The 18,554-nt window shown below is 43.2% G+C and overlaps 1 protein-coding gene across 1 annotated transcript in view; it reads left to right on the forward strand.

Moving 5' to 3' along the window:
• Positions 1 to 18,554, forward strand: part of Cdh6 (cadherin 6) — a 138,942-nt gene that overhangs the window by 77,993 nt on the left and 42,395 nt on the right. The window contains exon 3 of the mRNA XM_032898755.1: positions 1,746 to 2,109. Within this exon, the coding sequence (XP_032754646.1) occupies positions 1,882 to 2,109 (228 nt within the window). The 5' untranslated portion in view covers positions 1,746 to 1,881. The remainder of the gene's footprint in view (positions 1 to 1,745; positions 2,110 to 18,554) is intronic.

Here is an 18,554-nt window from a genome sequence, read left to right on the forward strand (position 1 = left end):
TTCTGGGAAACTTAGACCAGATGTGGTGGGACTGGACTATAATGCCAGTGTTCCTGGAATGTGAGGCGAGGGAAAGTGTAGCTTGGTAATATGGCATGCAAGGCCTTACTTATGTAAGCCATGGAATCAAACAGGCCATCTGTACCAAGAGTCTGGCCCTGGGATTTTTTTTAAAAAATAGATTGGCTTCTTGAAAATTAATATTCGCCATAAAAATAATTACATTGTTTAATGGCTGACTTTTCTGAAAATCACACAGTCAGCAGTTCCCACTGTGATACTGGGGGTTGCTTAATTCATTCATGAAAATCAGAAACTATTTGACCAATCTGATTGCTGATAGCACACATGAATTCTAAAGATACAATTCAAGGATTTCCTGGGGAAATTGAAATACTGTTTATTTAACTCTTGCATGTTTATTCCACATGATCTGGGAGATGATCTATCCCTTCAGTTTCTGATGAGTGGGTTCACTAAATATATCACAAACAGAAGTAAATTGATATGTAGAAAGTACCTGACAGGTAGTTTCAACAGAAAGGGATAGAAATGTCATCAAATGAGGAACTTACAACCTCGGCTGCAGTTCTCAACTGAGCTTTCTTTCAATAGATGAGCTTCTCCTGGCTGAACTTCCAACTTCCTGTTTCCACAGTAGGCACTTTCCTGGCATGGGGCAGACAGACGATAGTCCCCTCGGGTAGAAAGGGCTCACCTCTTAGCTACTCTCTAGGACACAATGCTTTTGCTCTCGGCCTGCTTTCTGGTATTTTTCCTCCCTGTCAGAGTTCAGGAGACAACCCATCCCTAGACAAGGGATCTTGGGTGACATTCTGAGCCTGGTGACTTTCTAGAGCCAGTTTCTCAGTGAACTGAAACAGTGCATGGCAAGGGACCAACATGAAGTACATTGCAAGGTTCTTAAAAAATATAAATTCTGTGTAAATAGTTCTCATGGGGTAGGGGGTGATAAAGTTTGCAAAGTTTGGATTAAACACAAGCCTACTACCACCACGCTATATATAATATATATATAAATATATATAAATATATATAAATATATATAAATATATATATATAAATATATATATATATAAATATATATATATATGACTTCAAAAACTTCCCTCTGCAAATCTGCATTTTGAAGAGAAGGCGTATGGTGTTTTCCAACCTTATTTGACCTAGCTGATCCATCATAGCACATCTCCTCAGCCAAGAGTCTGCAGAATAAGTTCTGCCTCGCCTCATGCCTGGCACATCCCAGGTGCTCAGAATATTCCAGTGAAATTTCAAAATGATCCACTTGCGATTGCATTTAAATTGTCTGCGGTATTCTTTGCCTTGGACTTGTTCATGGAGATAAATATGCAAATGGAATCAGAAACACAAACTCGTTTCCTCTAACCAGATCTCGGCCCACATATTCCAAAGCAAACGAGTAGTGAAATTATCCATCGTGGCGCGTTGAACTCTGGCAAAGCTATTACTTAACGTCGGATTTGCAAGAGATACAAAGGGGGAAAACAGAAAGAGCAGTTCCTGCCGGGCATGTGCCTCCTTGTTCCGCACATCCCCTTCCGTGTACCTAAAAGACTGTTGTCCTGGTTTCAAAATTGATAGCCAACGTTTCTTGTTGCTATTTTGCCATTCAACTTTCTGCATTCTTGCTCCTGCCTATTTGCTCTAACGCTGAATTTTAAGCATCTCTAAAGTGCTTGGTATGTTATTATTCTTTCCAGATACCCTCTGAAAGCCAAGCAAAGAACATTAAGGAAGAAAGGAGGAATGAGCCTGGGTCTGGTGCGGTGAAAAGAGACGCATTAAGGAAAGGGGAACTCACTACCCAGACGCTCGACTGCCTGCCTTGCCATCAGCATGAGAACTTACCGGTACTTCCTGCTGCTCTTTTGGGTCGGCCAGCCCTACCCAACTTTCTCAAACCCGTTATCTAAAAGGACTAGTGGCTTCCCAGCAAAGAGGAGGGCCCTGGAGCTCTCTGCGAACAGCAGGAATGAGCTGAGCCGTTCTAAAAGGAGTTGGATGTGGAATCAGTTCTTCCTCCTGGAGGAATACACGGGATCCGATTATCAGTACGTCGGCAAGGTAGGACTCCTTTGGGTGTTTTGACAGTCTAGGCTTAAAAGCCTGAAGAAGTTACTGCTAAGAAATAGACAGGGAGAGTGTGAACTATTCCCCAGTACAGTATGAATTGTTGCTTATCTGGTAAGACTCTTTTTCTCCTCGCTTGAGTAGTCTCGGGATGAAAGTGTAGCAAGAAGCTGAGAAATGTTTGCAGTGTAACAGAGAGAGAAGGCTCCGGTGGAAAACGAACCGCCCACAACTATCCACGGAGGATTATCATAAATCCTTTAATTTTTTTTTTACTTTAGCTGGAAAAATGGGGTCCAGCTAGTCTGTAAAGTGGTGTCTATTAAAAAATAGAAATAGAACAATTGTGCTGTGAGGAGAGCAAGTCCTTTTCTCATTTTGAAAGCAAACATTCCGAGCTTGAGTCACATTAACTATTTCTTAGCCTTGCTTCTTCTGGCACCCTTGGCTCTCAGAGCAAACAGCGCCTTTTCTGGGCAAAGCTCAGCCCCGGGGGTTAAATGTAGTAGTTACTGCTGCGAGTGGTAGTGGGGTTAGTCTTATCCCAGATAATTGGCAGGGACCAAGCATTTTAAAGTCTTAGGATTTAACTGTAGCGAGGTTGATGAAAGATTCATGTTACACGAAGGTGCTATTTCTAGATAACATCTGACCATTTTATTGACTGGAAAGTAGAGTGAGGTGTTCATCCTTCACCTGTCATGATGAATGTCGCCTAATTGTATCATCAGCTATCTTGCTGAAGAAAAAACTGACCAGGGCAATAATGTAGAAGACAAACCAGGGGTGCCAGTTTATAGCGTGGAAGATTCTGCATTTCATTAAGTGGTGTGGATAAGAAAAATAATTGTCGCGCATCTCTTAAACTGAGAATGAACATAAAAGAAATATAGATGATAAAATGCCTTTTCCTATGATTGATTTTAAAATACCTTCATCGGGATATCAGGCAAATAGCATAAATTTTGCAGATTCCGAAGGCACATGTTCACATTTCAATCTGTGATCAAATATCCCTGAGTAACTCTGTGCAAACATTCTCCTTAAGTATTTACCACCATAAATGAAGGAGGCTTAGGTTGAGATAGTCAGGCAACGTTCCAGGAAGGTGAATTATTAATGTGGAATAAAGTAAAAGAGGAAACATCCAGAGACCTGGGGACAGTGACACTGATGCCCAAGGATCTTGTAACCAACTTGCTTTGCAACTCACACCTGGCGGGACCCCTAGGACACAGGCGTCCCTTGCTTGTTCTTCACTTCCTCTGTGCAACTTGATGGCACCGTGTTAATGGAGTAATGGTTTTTTTCCTTTTCATCTTTAAAGCACTTTTACAATGCAAATAGCATTATTACCATAGAAGATTAAGCTTTTTTAAAAGGCTCTTTGTCAAAATGATTGAAATCCCCTCCCCCGCTTCTTTTCTCCTTCCAAATTGTGATACCGTTTTATTTCTATAATACCACAGACAGATTCCTGACACCCAGGATAGTAGCAGCAGCAGTGGGCCTAAATGCACAACCATCAGTTTAACACTTAAGATTCTGCTAGGGGAAATAGCCGTGGGGAGAAGTTGGAAATTATGGATGTACAGATCCAAAACCTGCTCACTGAACCACCAGTTTCCACGACCCTGATGTGGTAATGAACCTTCCAGGCTTCCGTTTCTCCAGGTGGGAAGTGCAGCCTCATCCTCCTGTTGGAGTTACAGGGGAGCATCAGTGAGACAGGCACCCAGTGGTCAATCCGCTTGAAATCTATAAACCTGTTGAAAAACTCATTGCGCATGTTCCACCAAGTCTATGGGCGACGAAGTAAAGTGGAATATTGAGTCTTAGAACCCTGCAGAAGCAAAACACGGTCATCCGCAAATCTCAGTGGCTAAAATATATGGCAATAAATAGCGGAGTGGATCCACAGCCACGGCTTTACCCACACTGATTGGCTCTGGGGAGTCTGTTGGCAACGCTGTAGTTCCCTTCTTCACCCTCACAGTCCTCTGCTTTTTCCTGTTGCCCTCCTCCTTGAAGGCATAATGCATGAGGAATATTAGCGGGAGAAACAAGATCAAAAGCGAGAACTGAAGTTGTCCTCACCCTGCCCGTGCCACTCTAGGGGACATGAGCGTCGTTCTCACACTGTCGAGATGGCTGTTTCCCAAATCCATCTCTGCAGAAATATGATACCAACAGACAACCGTCTATTATTATTCTAATTAAAAGCAGAAGAAAATAAGAAAAAGAAAGTGGAAATGCTGGGTGGGAGCCGAGGGGTAGGTAGAGTGCTTGCCTAACTGGTCTAGGCCCCAGGTTCAGTCTTGTCCACCTTTAGAGAGAGAGAGAGAGAGAGAGAGAGAGAGAGAGAGAGAGAGAGAGAGAGAGAGAGAGAGAGAAGGGAGCTTCACTGTGAGGACACATGTGAAACTTTTAACTTCAACTCGCTTGGAAGAAAAGACAACTAATGAGACTTCAGGGTAACCGTGTCTGGAAACCTTGGAAGGAAAACACTAGACTAAAGGTTCCAGAGTTCTCTAGAGTCACAGGCCTGTTTCTCAGGCTGGAAAGAAATACCTAATGGTCTCATGTAGTAAATAGTTAGACTAAAATAGCTCCATAATTTCTCTTCTGAGAGCTCAATAACCCTTTGAAATGATAATACATGTAAAGTAACAAAAAACGGTATTTTTATTTCAATCCTAATCACCATCTTTTCTAGGGCTTTGAACACGTTTCAAACAGTTTGGACCCCATTCCCTAGCTTCCCTGTCCACCCTGAAGTCTACACTGTAGATGCTTCCCAGGCGTGAAGGGGAAATCCAGGCACTGAGTATGACATCATCAAAAGGAACATAGCGCCACCTTCTGTAAAATCTGTGAACTGCCCTGAGCTAGCAATGGCAAATTGATGGGCAGAAAAGTCAGGTGTTGCTGTGAGGCCATGACATTCTACCACCTCTCCTGCTAAGTTGCCTGAAGCACCCAGACTACCTCTGTGCAAGCTCTGGGAGCCACGGACTATAATTAGCTTGGTGGATCCACACAGAGACTGTAAGATAACCTTTAGTAATGTGGTCAGTACTCCAAATAGTAACTACTCAGAGCCTAGCACAGTTTCACCTAAAATTAAAGAGAGGGGTACAATCTATGCATGGAAGGACAGAAGCGCTCACAAAGCAAAGTCATGGGATTGAATGAACAAACAGTACTTAAAGTCTAAGGAAAACACTTAACAGATAGACAAGACCTCTGCTTGTATTTGTGCTGGTCTGTTCAAAGCGAGTCAAAGGGAGAGTAGGGAGAGGAAGGAAAATGTAAGGGTGAAAGGGGAGGGTGAAGGGGGCAGGGGTCACTCAAGGTCACAAGAGCCTGCAAGGAAAGAGAGCAGGGCTGGGGCATCCATGAAAGGAGCCATATGATCGGAACTAGGACATGACGGGGCAGCAGTGGCCCCTTTGTTCTTGTCCTCGTGTCCGTTAAGCTCTTCCACTGTGTTGTGTCCCGGAAGAGATTAACATAGACACAAGAAGGAGGCAGAGCTGGGATGCACTTATGGGAAAGCCTAAAATCACAGCAGCAGATAGAGCTAGCATGGTGGGAAGGAGTGGTCCTAGGTGCTACAACAGTGTGAGCGTCAGATAGAAACATAGATAGGGGTACAAGTAAGACTGTTGATGGGGGGGAGCAATTTTGAGGTGTCTCAGCAAAGTAACCTTGCTGCGAAGGCACACTCTTGGTTCTCAACCTTCCTAATGCTACAACCCCTGCAAAAGGGTCATTTGACCCCCCAAAAGGTGGCGGCCCACAGCTTGAGAACCACTTCTCTACTCCTCCTTACTGAATCTGAATCTCTAGTTCAAAGGGATCCACAGGTGAGCAGTTTGAGGACTGCTATGTTTAAAGACACCTTGCCTGGGTCTCACCTCTCTGGAGATCCGGATTTAGTTGGTTTTTAATTAAGTACTAATGATTCTGACAGTGTTGTCAATTTCCAGAACCCCAGCCTTAGAGGATACAACTGTCAGTCATGATAGCAAAACCATCAGTGATAAAGTGACATCCATAAAGGATTATGGAAAAGTAAGGAAGTGGGGGGCAGCCAGGTTTTAAAGTTCTACAGATCACCCTACCCCAGAGACAGTGATGGTGTCTGGACCCCATCTTCAAGGCAGAGCGAGTGCTGGTAGTCAGTGCAGAGGGACAATCACCCAGCCCTCTAAGATAATTGCCTGCAGACACGAAAAGGGCAGAAGTCACAAATCCAAGAGTCCAAACTTCAGAGATCCGACAACCGAGAGAGCAAGAGTGGCACTTGTGACCCAGAAAACACGAAGCGCATGTTTTCTGTTAGCGGATGGAGAGTGATCGCCTTTATCTAACATTCCTTTGCATGATATCTGGCTTATGTAAAATTAATAGGAAATGGGAAAGAAAGTGTTTCTATCTTCCTTCCCAGACACCCCCACACCCAGTCGACCAGCTTCACAGAATATAGCATTTCCCTGTCCGTAGCTGGTATCCATTTTTGACCGTTTCATACCAGAAGGGACTACAGAGCCATAGAGAGAGGTCAGATTTTAAAAATGGAGGCACTCCCTAGTCAAAGATGAAGGTTGTGGGGTGTTTAGCTTAGCTTAGTTTTGTTTCGTTTCGTTTTCACCTCAGAATTTGGCCCACCTTCCTACGAGAGCCTCATACATCATTTTACACCACACATGACAAATCTCATCCACTGGATCTTCTGGGCTATTCTTTAACCCCCTCCCTCCACACAAGAGATGGACTGCCAGACGTATCTGAAGTACAGTTCCTTTCAGTGGCCGGGAGGGCTACGTCTATGGGATTTAGTGTGCTGTACTTTAGTAGGAGTATTTTCTGCTACCTTTTGGGAAATTCATGACAGTTTTCTTGGTGGAGGGAGGGGATGATCAGCTGAGTATTTCAGTATCATGAAATTTTAGGTTCTATTTGAGGCCTTAATGGTCCTGATGGAGCTGTCTCTTGAGTCTTTAAAATTAATGTCTACCCAATTCTAGGAGCCATTCTTCTCCTGGTAATTAGACAGCACTGCTTTAACAACTCATAAAAATAAACGCCCTCAGCCATATACACCTTTAAAATTAAGGATGAGCAATTATTTATTCCTATAATTATATGGTCCGTGTTTAGTCAACACCAAGCAATACTTTACCGATAGTTTAGGATGCCCATATCTGTCATTCCTGTGTTGATGCCGCTTTCAGAGAGAGCATAAGCCAAAGAGGAAACCTCCTGGCACTAACTCAGTGGGTAATTCACAGCATCGCCCAGCCGCGTGTCACCTCAAATAGCAGCAGCGTCAGATCCGAGTGAAGCCAGAGCTGGCGTTTTCAGAAGGGCACTCTGGCTCAGACTCTCTGCCCAGCACTTCAAGTGTGTTACTCCACTGGGCCCTGAAGTGGTCAGTGTCCACCAGAACGCACGCCCAAGTGTGCCAATGGAACGGTATGGAGAGCTGCTGGGGTCTCTAAGTATGGCTTGGGTTGTGGCATCTCTAACCTCACAAGGAAATTGATGTAGCTCACGGGAAAGTGAGTTAGCAATCACAAACAGGTTCTGATTAGATGGCTATCACCATGTGCCTTCCTCTTCCACTCACAGCTACAAGTTGAAGCATCACAAGGTCCTCATCAGAGCCACACAGAATCTCTAGTGGTCTTTCCTTGGTTTCCCCATCCCCCAGAAATATAAGACAAATAAACTTCTCTTCTTTATAAGCTTCCCAGTTTTAGGCATTCTGTTACAGCATCTGAAGGCAGACTAAGACTGGTGTATACAATAACACTGGTGTATTGGTATTACTCATTGTCGTCGTTGTCATTGTTGTTGTTGTTGTTGTTGTTGTTTACAAGTCAGCCAAGGCTCAAGGAAGTCAAACGTTCAGCTCAGGGTCTCACACTGCTAGGACCCTAGCGGTCAGAATCCACTGCTGGACCACCAGAGTATTACATTATCCCTCCCTTCCTGAATGCTCACCATTCCAAAGACCTATTTTGAAATCTAAATAAAAAGAGTAAAAATAGCCACGAATAAGGAGGAGGAGGAGGAGATGGAGGAGAAGGAAGAGGAGGAGGAGGAAGAGGAAGAGGAAGAGGAGGAGGAAGAGGGAGAGGAGGAGGAGGAGGAAAAGTAGGAAGAGGAGGAGAAGGAGGAAGAGGAGGAGGAAGAGGAGGAGGAGGAAGAGGAGGAGGAAGAGGAGGAGGAAGAGGAGGAGAAGGAAAAGTAGGAAGAGGAGGAGAAGGAGGAAGAGGAGGAGGAGGAAGAGGAGGAGAAGGAGGAAGAAGAGGAAGAGGAAGAGGAGGAGGAGAAAGAACAAGCCTTGGCATACAGTCGTTTCTTAGCGCCCTGAGAACTAACTGTGTAAAATCCAAGTACGGAGAGAAAGGGCTGTAGTAAAGACTACTTTTGAAGTGCTATGCAAATAAAAGCGCACATCCGTCTTTCTTGATGGTCGTTTCCGGAACACACCAGTGATATTTAAAACGGTTACAGCATGTGAGCATTTACAGTTAGACACAATTAGTGATCTTTCTGGTCACCGTGATTTTTTTCAAGGTCTTTTCTTTCCCTTGATAACCTCTAAACTTCTGTTCTGGTTCAGTAACCTGTGACAATCTTCCCTCTCTGACTCGGGGCAAGTGCCTTGGGCACATCTTTCTTCTCCATCATTTAAATTTAATGCTCAGCCATTTAACATTTTTATATCTCGACTCGGTGTATTTAAGGTAGAGTGGCTGCACACACTCTCTCATTGATTACTCTTCAGGAACTTTCATGGGGTCGCGTCCCAGCTGCCAATATTGTCAGTCATTGTTTCCACCGTCTAGCAACTGATTTCACATTAGTAATAAAATTTTTTTTAAAGCTTCCATCTGCTATTTGACTCTGAGAAGCTCCCCTGCGCGGCAGCAGTCCTCTGACTTTTAAACTCTCCTCTGTGCTTGGCAGCCCAAGTACAGAGCAGAAAAGTTTCAATATGTGACCTTGACCGTGAACCCAAAAGCGGCTGTTCAGCCGTGCAGGCTGCAGAATGAGTCGAGCAATGCATAGAAAGCAGACGGAGCCACGATCCTCACTCCTCCACCTTCCATTCCGACCATGATGTGGAATCCTAGAGCTTCCTGTATGAATTCAATCTGCTGTTCAGAATGAGGGGATCAAGGAGAATAGAGGAGAGTTAAGAGCTCAGATCCTTCTGCGGTAGCTATTTTACCTTTGTGGTCTGTAAGCTAAGCAGCTGGAGGTCAGTGGAGGTCACAGACGCCCCTGCCCCACCCCCAGTCCCCCCCGGGGGGGCTCATAATACAAACCCTCTGCTCTCTATTTGTATTCGTCGCCTTAATGTGGGATTGTTATTACAACATGAAAATTTGTGGCTTGCATCGGTTCATTTTCTGCCACACTGTGGGCCCTCCACACTAGATGGGAATATTAGTATGCAGAACGCCAACAGCTTGGCTTACGTTTCTTTTCAAATCAGAATTCCTAATTATGATTTTGAGTTTCATTTCAAAAATGAAATAATGAATTCCTAGTGTAATCAGTTGTCAGTATACTCTTAAACAACTGTTGTGGTAACACTGGTTTTCTTCATTTCCCCTGACATGAAGAGCCAATGGTGTGCGTACTCCAGTCAGAAATGTAAATTGAGAGAGCCTTCAGTTCTCTAGTGAAAAGTATATTCTAATTGCCCTTTGCCAAAAAAAAAAAAAACAAAACAAAACAAAACAAAACAAAACAACAACAACAACAACAACAACAACAAAAAACAGGTTTAGGCGAGAGAAGCTATGCTTACATTTCATGTGCCACCATAACTTTAAAGAGGATGACTTTTGTTTAAGTGTATATTGCTGGTAGCAAACTTCATCTTCCTTTAGATTTCATGTTGTGACAAACCAAAGTGAAGTGTAGTATAATCGCTTGAGCATAGTAAAGGTTTCGGAGTTACTTAAAAACTTCATCAAGAACCAAAGAAGAGGTTTAAAATGGAATGCCAATGCCATCATAAGAGAAGAAGAGGGTTTTTTCTTTAGTTGCCACTATTTTGTTTAATTATTTTTATTTCATTTTGCGTATGGGTGTTTTGCCAGCATGTATGTCGGGACACCACTTGCATGCAGTACCGCTGATGGCCAAAAGGGGGCATCGGATTTTTTTTTCTTAAGTTGAAGTTACAGATGGTTGTGAGCCGCCATGTGGGTGGTGGGAATTGAACCCAGGTCCTCTGCAAAAGCAGCCAGTAGCCTTACCTGCTGGGCTATCTCTCCAGCCCCTTAAGTACCACTATTGATAAGTAAGGAAAAGTAACAGGTTTTTTCAAAAGCAGGTGTAGGAAATCAAATTGGAAATCATATCCTGGAATAAGGAAGAAAAAGCCACACAACAAAGCCCTTTTCAGGAAATATACAGGTTCTTTCAATCAGAGAGAGAGAGAGAGAGAGAGAGAGAGAGAGAGAGAGAGAGAGAGACTGAAAATATATGTAGAGAGACCATTTAAGAAGATTAAACCACGTGTATGTGTGAAGTGTATCAATAAGTATTATGGATGAGTTTGTGTCTTTCAAAAAACTTGAAAGCATTATTGGGACTGTGGCAAAAAAAAAAGTCATTTTAGATGCAGGATTTAATGCTGACCAAAAGAAATGCTGATGAGAGGTAAGGAAGCAGTTGGAAAAGATAACTGTGCTGCAGCTTTTTAAAAATAAGGTTAAGGTGAGAACTGTTTCAGCTCATCCAACGTCATTCCATTTCAGCCATTCAGCAGTGTGTGTGAATGCCGCGTCTCACTGCGGTTGAGCCCAGCTGCCTCCCTGATTGTGTGTACAATGCACACCGTGGTATTTAACCTCTTTCTGGTCCCTTATTCTCTCAAATGTTAAATGATAGGACTAACAAAATAATTGAGGTAAGGATTAAATAAATTCGACACAGAAAGACTTGGGAAGGACTGGGCACATCCTGCTAATAAGAGCTTAGGGGAGATCACTAAGCCTGCCGTCCAGAAACAGGCTAAATGAGAGCAAAGAGAAACAAAGGTGGTGGCGCCCAGGGTTGTCCTGGGAGGTCAAATACCGTGGGCGAGAAGCAGGAAGCAGACAGAGCAGCAAGGCAAGGCCCGTGCAACTTGACAACAGCAACCCCAGCATCCTAAGCCCATAAGTCGGCATGAAGTTTTGGGAAATGCTTTCCCAGAGGAGACTTAAATATACATCTATGCTGACCTTAGAGGGCACCGACGACAAGCCACAATGTGATTCCACCTAAGTGTTGCTGAGGGAAATGACGAGTTTACCGAGCTTACCTTCAAAGGCTGGATGAGGTCTTGCTGACAGGACAGGAAGTGACCCCAAAGCACCACAGTAGAGTCTGACCTTAGCATGGAGTTCACAGTGCTACCAACGCTCTAGAGCCTGACCCTTAAGAATACTTATAGTTTGATTCAAAAGCCATCAGTTTACATTGTCATTCTGAGTTTCCACTATTTCAGTTGTCATGAAATGTTAAGACACGTCCAGGCCTTCCTTCTTGTTAGTATAAATGTTTAAGACATCCAACCCCTAGTAAAAATGATTCCCACACTTGAAGCATCATAATGTAGATTGAGTTTTTATATATTATAATCTACTTATTACTGAGTCAGGGTTTTATTGTGAAAACTTGATGTTGATTTAATCTTTTAATTATCTGAATGTTTCACTTCTTAAGAGCAAAATAATTGATGCCTTGTGTAAGATGAACTTTGACCCTAAATTTATGGAGTAGCGTTCCCTGCTCAGTCACAGGGCTGTTCTCTCAATTTTATCTCCGATATTGAATTTATTCTTTTGAAACTTATATCTTTATAAACTCTGCAAAACCTCAGACTGAACGGCTTATTAATTTTTCTGTTCCCAGTGGTGTGTAGCACAGATCTGTGTATTGGAGAGAGCCAAATATTGGTTGAATTAAACCATGATGTCCCCAAAAGATAAAAATCCACCACGTTCTCTCGAGAATGCCTCCCATGGGTTTAGTGCTTCTCTTACATGTACGGATTCTTTTGATGCATTGTGATTCAAATTTTAAATTTTTGTTAAAAGAAAAACTGCCTCCCAACTTTTCCAATTTTAATGAAATAATATTAACTAAAGAAAGGTGTAGAGAGGGGCCGAGGTGACCAAGCAGGGCTAGAACACTTGCTATGGAAGGAGTGTATGTCTCTAACGGCAGTGTTCCTGCAGCTATGAAGGGCAGAGACAGGGCCCTCAGGTCACTCAGTAACAAACAAGAAACTCTGCTTCAAGCACAGTCAGATGAGGATGCCCTCTGACCTCCACATACATGCTACAACACACACAGACACACACACACACACACACACACACACACACACACACACACACACACACGCTTTTAGGAAAGTCTTTCTATGGAAACTGCCCCTGTGTATTTCACATCAAAGCAGTCCACATATGTTATGGTACCGTAGGAGAAAACTCGAGCTCCCTCTGAGAGAACTAGGAGAACAGCAGAGTCAGACGCGAATATACAAAACAAATAAAAAGAATATACAACCAGTGATGTTGCATCATTAAAGTCTTTCTTTAAGACTGACCAACAAAAAAATCAGACAATATTTAGAGCCTTAGTAGAAGAAAGTTCAAAACAAAACCAAAAGAAGTCTGAGTGTTCTTTAAAATTCCTAAGAAGCATGTTGGGAGATAGCTTAGTCAGTAACGTGCTTGCCTTACAAGCATGAGGGCCTGAAAATTGATCCCCTAGAGCCTATAACAAAAAAGAAAAAGTAAGAAAAATAAGCAAAGCTTGGTGGTACGTGCTTGTAATCGTGGCTCTGGAAGCAGGTCCTTAGGGTTTACTGGGCAGCCAGTTTCATGAGAGACTACCTCAGAAGAAAAATAAGACAGGGCCGGAGAGATGGCTCAGCGAGCGGGTAAGAGACCTCGCTGCACAGGCATAAGGACCTCCATTCAGATTCCAGCACCCATGTGAAAGTCAGGCACAGCCATGTGTCTGGAACCCCAGGATTGGAAGAGGTCAGAGACTAGAGGATCTCTGGGGCTCTGCCCAGCCAGCTAGAGCCAGGTTCACTGAGAGATGTGTCTCAAGGGAATAAGACAAAGTAGAGAGTGAAGGAACAAGACCCTAGTCTCCATCCTCTGAGAACATGCGTGCTTACACACAAACACACACACACATACACACACACACACACACACACACACACACACACACACACACAAGTACAAAGGTGAATAAATGACACTCAAGGATATGCTATGACTTCCGCATGCATAAACACACCCACATACATACACATGCCTGCAAACACGTACTCACAGAGACTCCTAAGAAGCTACATTGTGCAGACAGTTCAAGAGACGTTCCCAGAGAACACATGCTAGAACGGAGAATATTGATGGCGATATTTCACCCAAAGTGCCAGCTATGGAGAGCAATGTGCTAGTGCAGGAACAGAAAATGTCTACATGAGTGACACCAACTACATCTTGTAAGTAATATATTTAGAGTTCTCACAGAAAAAAAAATAATTGTTTCTAGACAGCCACATCTTAAATCATTCCTCTACTTGGGAATACAATTACAATAAGGAACAGTAAGGAAGACAGGCAAAGAAAACTCCAGCCTTAAAATACAGCGATGTAAAGCATCAACATACTTCATGTATTATAAGATGTAAGGATCTGGCTTGTTTCCTTTCTTAATAAAGTGCCTCACGTAGGACTGGTTTGGTTTGGTTTGGTGTGGTTTTGGCAGCCGTGACAATGGTTGATGGTGGTGGCTGTGGTAGTGGTGGTAGATGTGGTGGTGGTTGTGGTGGTGGTAGTGGTGGAAGCCGGACTGGTAATGGTAGCCAGGAGAGGGACAAAGGTGAGAACCAATAAATTATATATCCTGTAGAAAGTTAACTTCCCCTCTAAAAACCAGATAAAATACAGCATTCTAATCTAGCCTGTATCTTGCATTTTCTAGTTACTCCCCCAACCATGTACTGTATAAAGGGGTTGGGGATAGCTGTTCACATTGCATTAAAGCTATGATCTTGGCAATGGCGATGGCCTATCCACTGCCCCTTACAGGAAAGAAAATTAAATGATGCCAGCACATGTGAGTGGCAGCATTTTATTCACACTTAGCCTTGCCAGGGGTCGAACTATTACCTGCTTGAAGTGTGAAACGGTCATGTGACAGCCATAGTTTTGACCTCAGTGCAAACCATCAAATTACACCTAAAGAAGTGCCAAGTGCTAGATGAGAAGTAGAAAAGAGATTTCAACGAACGAAACATCATCTCCTGACAGGGTAGGAGGCATCTGGATTATTTTTGAGCACAGCTTTCTTTCAGAAAAATATTGTAGCAAGAATGAGGACCACAGAAGATAGTTCTTCTCGTGGTAAGAGTCTCAGACGTTTGCGAGACACTCTCATGTGTATGAGCATCCCTCAAGTGCCCATGTCAACACGCAGTTAGTTGAGAACGATTCAGCCCTCTCCCGTGTGAGGAGATAGAGTCTTGGTAAGCTGTGGGTTTCACTAACACTGGGCCAGAGTCCACCTCTTATCACAGAGTCATATAGATTTTCTTTGCTTATTGAACATGGTTGAGAAGATGGCAGTGTAGTGAAAATAATCGTAGGTGTGTGGTGAGCTAAACAAGACCACAAATGCTGAGAAGTTGGAGATCAATAAGAAAAGCATCCAGGCTCAGGGCACCAGAAAGACAGGACACCTGACAGCATGGCCATCAGCTACCATTGCTCTCCACCGATCTGTCACAGTTAGTCCCTGAAAGGGACAGGACTTACGTGCTTCCTTCCTTCCTTCCTTCCTTCCTTCCTTCCTCCCTCCCTTTCCTTCTTTTCATTATTTGTTCTTCTCTCCTATATCACATCCCATCAGCAGTTTCCCCTCCCTCCTTCCAGCATCCACTCTTCCTCCTTGCCTCGGAAAGGTAAGGGCTCCCAGGGAGATCAACCAAACATGGCATATCAAGTTGCAGTAAGGCTAGGCTCCTCTCCTGGTATTAAGACTGGACAAGGCAACCCAGTAGGAAGAAAAGAGTCCTGAAATGAGGCAAAAGAATCAGTGACAGCCCCCTTCCTCTATTAGGATTTCCTCAAGAAGACCAAGCTACAAACCATAATATTTAAACAGGGGGTCTAGGTTAGACCCATGTAGGAACCCTGATTGTCAGGTCAGGCTCTGTGAACCCCTATGAGCCCAAATTAGTTGATTCTGTGGGTTTTCTTGTGGTGTCCTTGACCCCTCTGGCTCCTTCCTCTCCTTCTTCAGCAAGATTTCCTGGGCTTTGCCTAATTTTTGGCTGTGGGTTTCTACATCTGTTTCCATTGGTTGCTGGATGAAGTCTCTTTGATGACTGTTATGCTAGGCTTCTGTCTGTCAGTATAGCAGAGTATCATTAGGAATCATTTCATAGACTTGGTTGGTCAGTTGGTGGTTGATTAGTTGGTTTTGTTTATGCTGGTCATGTTAGGTTCAATCCTAGATCTCCGGGTTATCCAGCCTCTGGATCCTGGCCCTGCAGGAAGTGTCAGGGGTGGGCTCCCTCACACGGCATGCAGAGATCAATCACTAGTTAACCATTCTCAGTACGTCTTGCAGGCAGGACAAATTGAATGTTGAAGGTTTTGTGGCTTGGTTGATATCCCAATCTCTCCAGCTCCTTATGGGGGTGGGGCTTCCTAATCATTTACCAACTCATACCTTGTTCCAAGGCAAGAAAACCTAGGAGAGAGCTCAGAATCTTTTCTTCCTAGAACTGCACCCCCATTACCTCCTTGACTGCACGAGCAAGTTGTGAGATTCAATTTAAAGAGCATTTACAGAGCACATTCAGGATGCTCGAGAGCTATGAATTTGAGGAAGAAATGATCCCTCCCTCTGGCAAACTACTGCTTTTATAAAGATGGGGCTTTAACGTTTTAGGTACTAAGTCAGGGCTGGCAAAGAAGAATACAATACCCAGCTTATTTTGTGCCTTTCAAGAACAATACATTTTCAGGAAAATCCATTAGTTTCAAATATCTGTATTTTATCTATTTATATTTTCCTATAAGGCACGTGTGCCCGAGAGAAGGAAAAATAGAGGGCAGGGGCAGGTGTGTGTGTGTGTGTGTGTGTGTGTGTGTGTGTGTGTGTGTGTGTGTGTGTGTGTGTCTCAGATTTGGCAAATGGCTGAAGAGATTACACTTTGAAGCCAAAAGATAGGATTATAGCTGGTGAGGTGCAGTGCCTTCCTAAATCAATTTTTGACTGGGTATCTGGCTCTCAGCATGATTTACCACTGGCTTTTGAAAATGAAAATGTTAGACTGAGCAGAAGCTGAGACTAATGTTGCAGTCTGCCAAGACAAGGAAAGACCTTGACTTCAGAAGCCAAGCAAAAAGCAATAAACAATGCCTTTTTGGGGAAATAACTTCATGTGGTTAATAAACCAAGCAGGCATTTGTTTAATTGATAAATCCCAAGTGAACAATAACATCTATTACAGTCTGTATCATTTGTGCCAATAAAATTTACAAATCCCTTAGCCTGGGGCCTAATATATGAAATGAATCCAGAATGTTCCAAGTCATCGTGGGTGCTGCTTTGGCAATGTGGTCTAATGAAAACGCACGTAGACTTTGGAGCCAGCCGTGTATGACCTGATAACATTCCTGGCACTCTCTGTAACTTTGAGTAAATCACTTAACTCCTATGTCCTCAGTTACCAATTCTAGACAAAAAGGAGAAATAGAGGGAAAAATGAAGGTTATCCCCTAGAAGCGCTACAGGAATTAAATGATGTATCACCCAAAGGCCCCTGCCATGCTTGATACATGGCAAGTGTTCAGTGAGAGCAAGGGACTTCTAGCCCTTCCCACTGGGATTCTCAAAGGGCTATGTTCCCATTAGTTCCTCGTGAATTCCAAAAATAGGGAATTCTTTTCTTTGTTTTTATTGCTGCTGTTACAAATTATAATGTAAATTTCTCGACTTCGAGCCATGCAATGGTGTCACCTTGCAGTCGTGGAGTTCAGAAGTCTGAAGTGGGTTTCAGTAGACTAAAGGAATGATGGCTGAAGGTCGTTCTTCCAGAGCTAGGTGTGGTAGCTCATGTCTGTAATCTCAGCACTCGATAGGCGGAAGCAGTAGGATTACCATGAGTTAGAGGCCAGCTTGGGCTACATAGTGTGCCCTCAGTCAAGCTAGGATATAGATTTTCTAGAAAGACCTTCTGGAGGGTTCAGAAGAGACTGTTACCCTGCCACTTCTGGACCTTGAATTTCTTCGTTTCCAGCTCCCTCCTCCTTCAAAGTCAGCAGCATGTCTACCGTCAAATTCTCCCACCCTCCACCTCTCCACCATTGTAGAGTTTCCTGGCCTGACTCCAGCTTTCTGCTCCTTCCTCCCCAGGGCTCTTCTCTACCCTGTGCCTGACTTGGTAATCTAAGATGACAACCCCTACCTCCCGCCTCCCCATCCTCACACCCTGTGTGAAGATCCTCATCTTAATCACCTACACAAAGTGCTTTTGCTACGCAGAGCAGCATGTGATGGGTCCTGGGAATTAGGACAAGGAAGGCCAATATCCTGCCTACCACAACCGTTATAACACGAAAGTTTTGTTCATTTAAAATTGCTTGGTACTTTTGACATTAAATTCACGGTATTGGGTGTAAAAGATAAATGTCAAGGGAATTAATAAATTTCTCCTGCCTTTACTTAAAATTCTTTTGCTTTTAGCACTTTGTCAGAAATTCTCTTCCACATAACACAAGACCTGTTTGGGTGGTTATTAAATCTAACAGAAGATGGAATATTGAATTGGGTGGGGTCATGCAGACTCTCAGCCAATGTAAGGCTCTTACCGGGTTTTATAACTGTGTTGAAATTCACAGTACACAATAAGAAGAAATTTGGAAAGATAGAGAGATAGGTAAATAGATAGATCCATAAATGACAATAGATGGTTAGATTGATGGAAGGGTAAATGAACGGATAGGATGATATCTCAATAGATGAAAGATAGGTAGAAGATAAATAGTCAGGTAAGACAGAAAAGATAGAATAGGTAAGTAGATAGATGGATAGATAGCTATAGATGATAGATATAAATGATAGATAGATAGATAGATAGATAGATAGATAGATAGATAGATAGATAGATAGATAGATATCTCAGTTTTGGTGGAACATCTGCTTAGACATCTCCAGACACTTTTGGTTCTCATAACTTGAGAAGGTGCTACTGGATGTCAGAGATGAGAACCAGGGATACAGCTGCTAAGCATCCTTTATGGACAGGTCAACACCCCAAACTTTTGTATACAGAGCAAAGTGACAATAGTATTGTTGGTTTGAGAAACAAGAAATTCAGT

The sequence above is a fragment of the Rattus rattus genome, chromosome 3 (genome assembly GCF_011064425.1).
Source record: "Rattus rattus isolate New Zealand chromosome 3, Rrattus_CSIRO_v1, whole genome shotgun sequence".
NCBI lineage: Eukaryota > Metazoa > Chordata > Mammalia > Rodentia > Muridae > Rattus > Rattus rattus.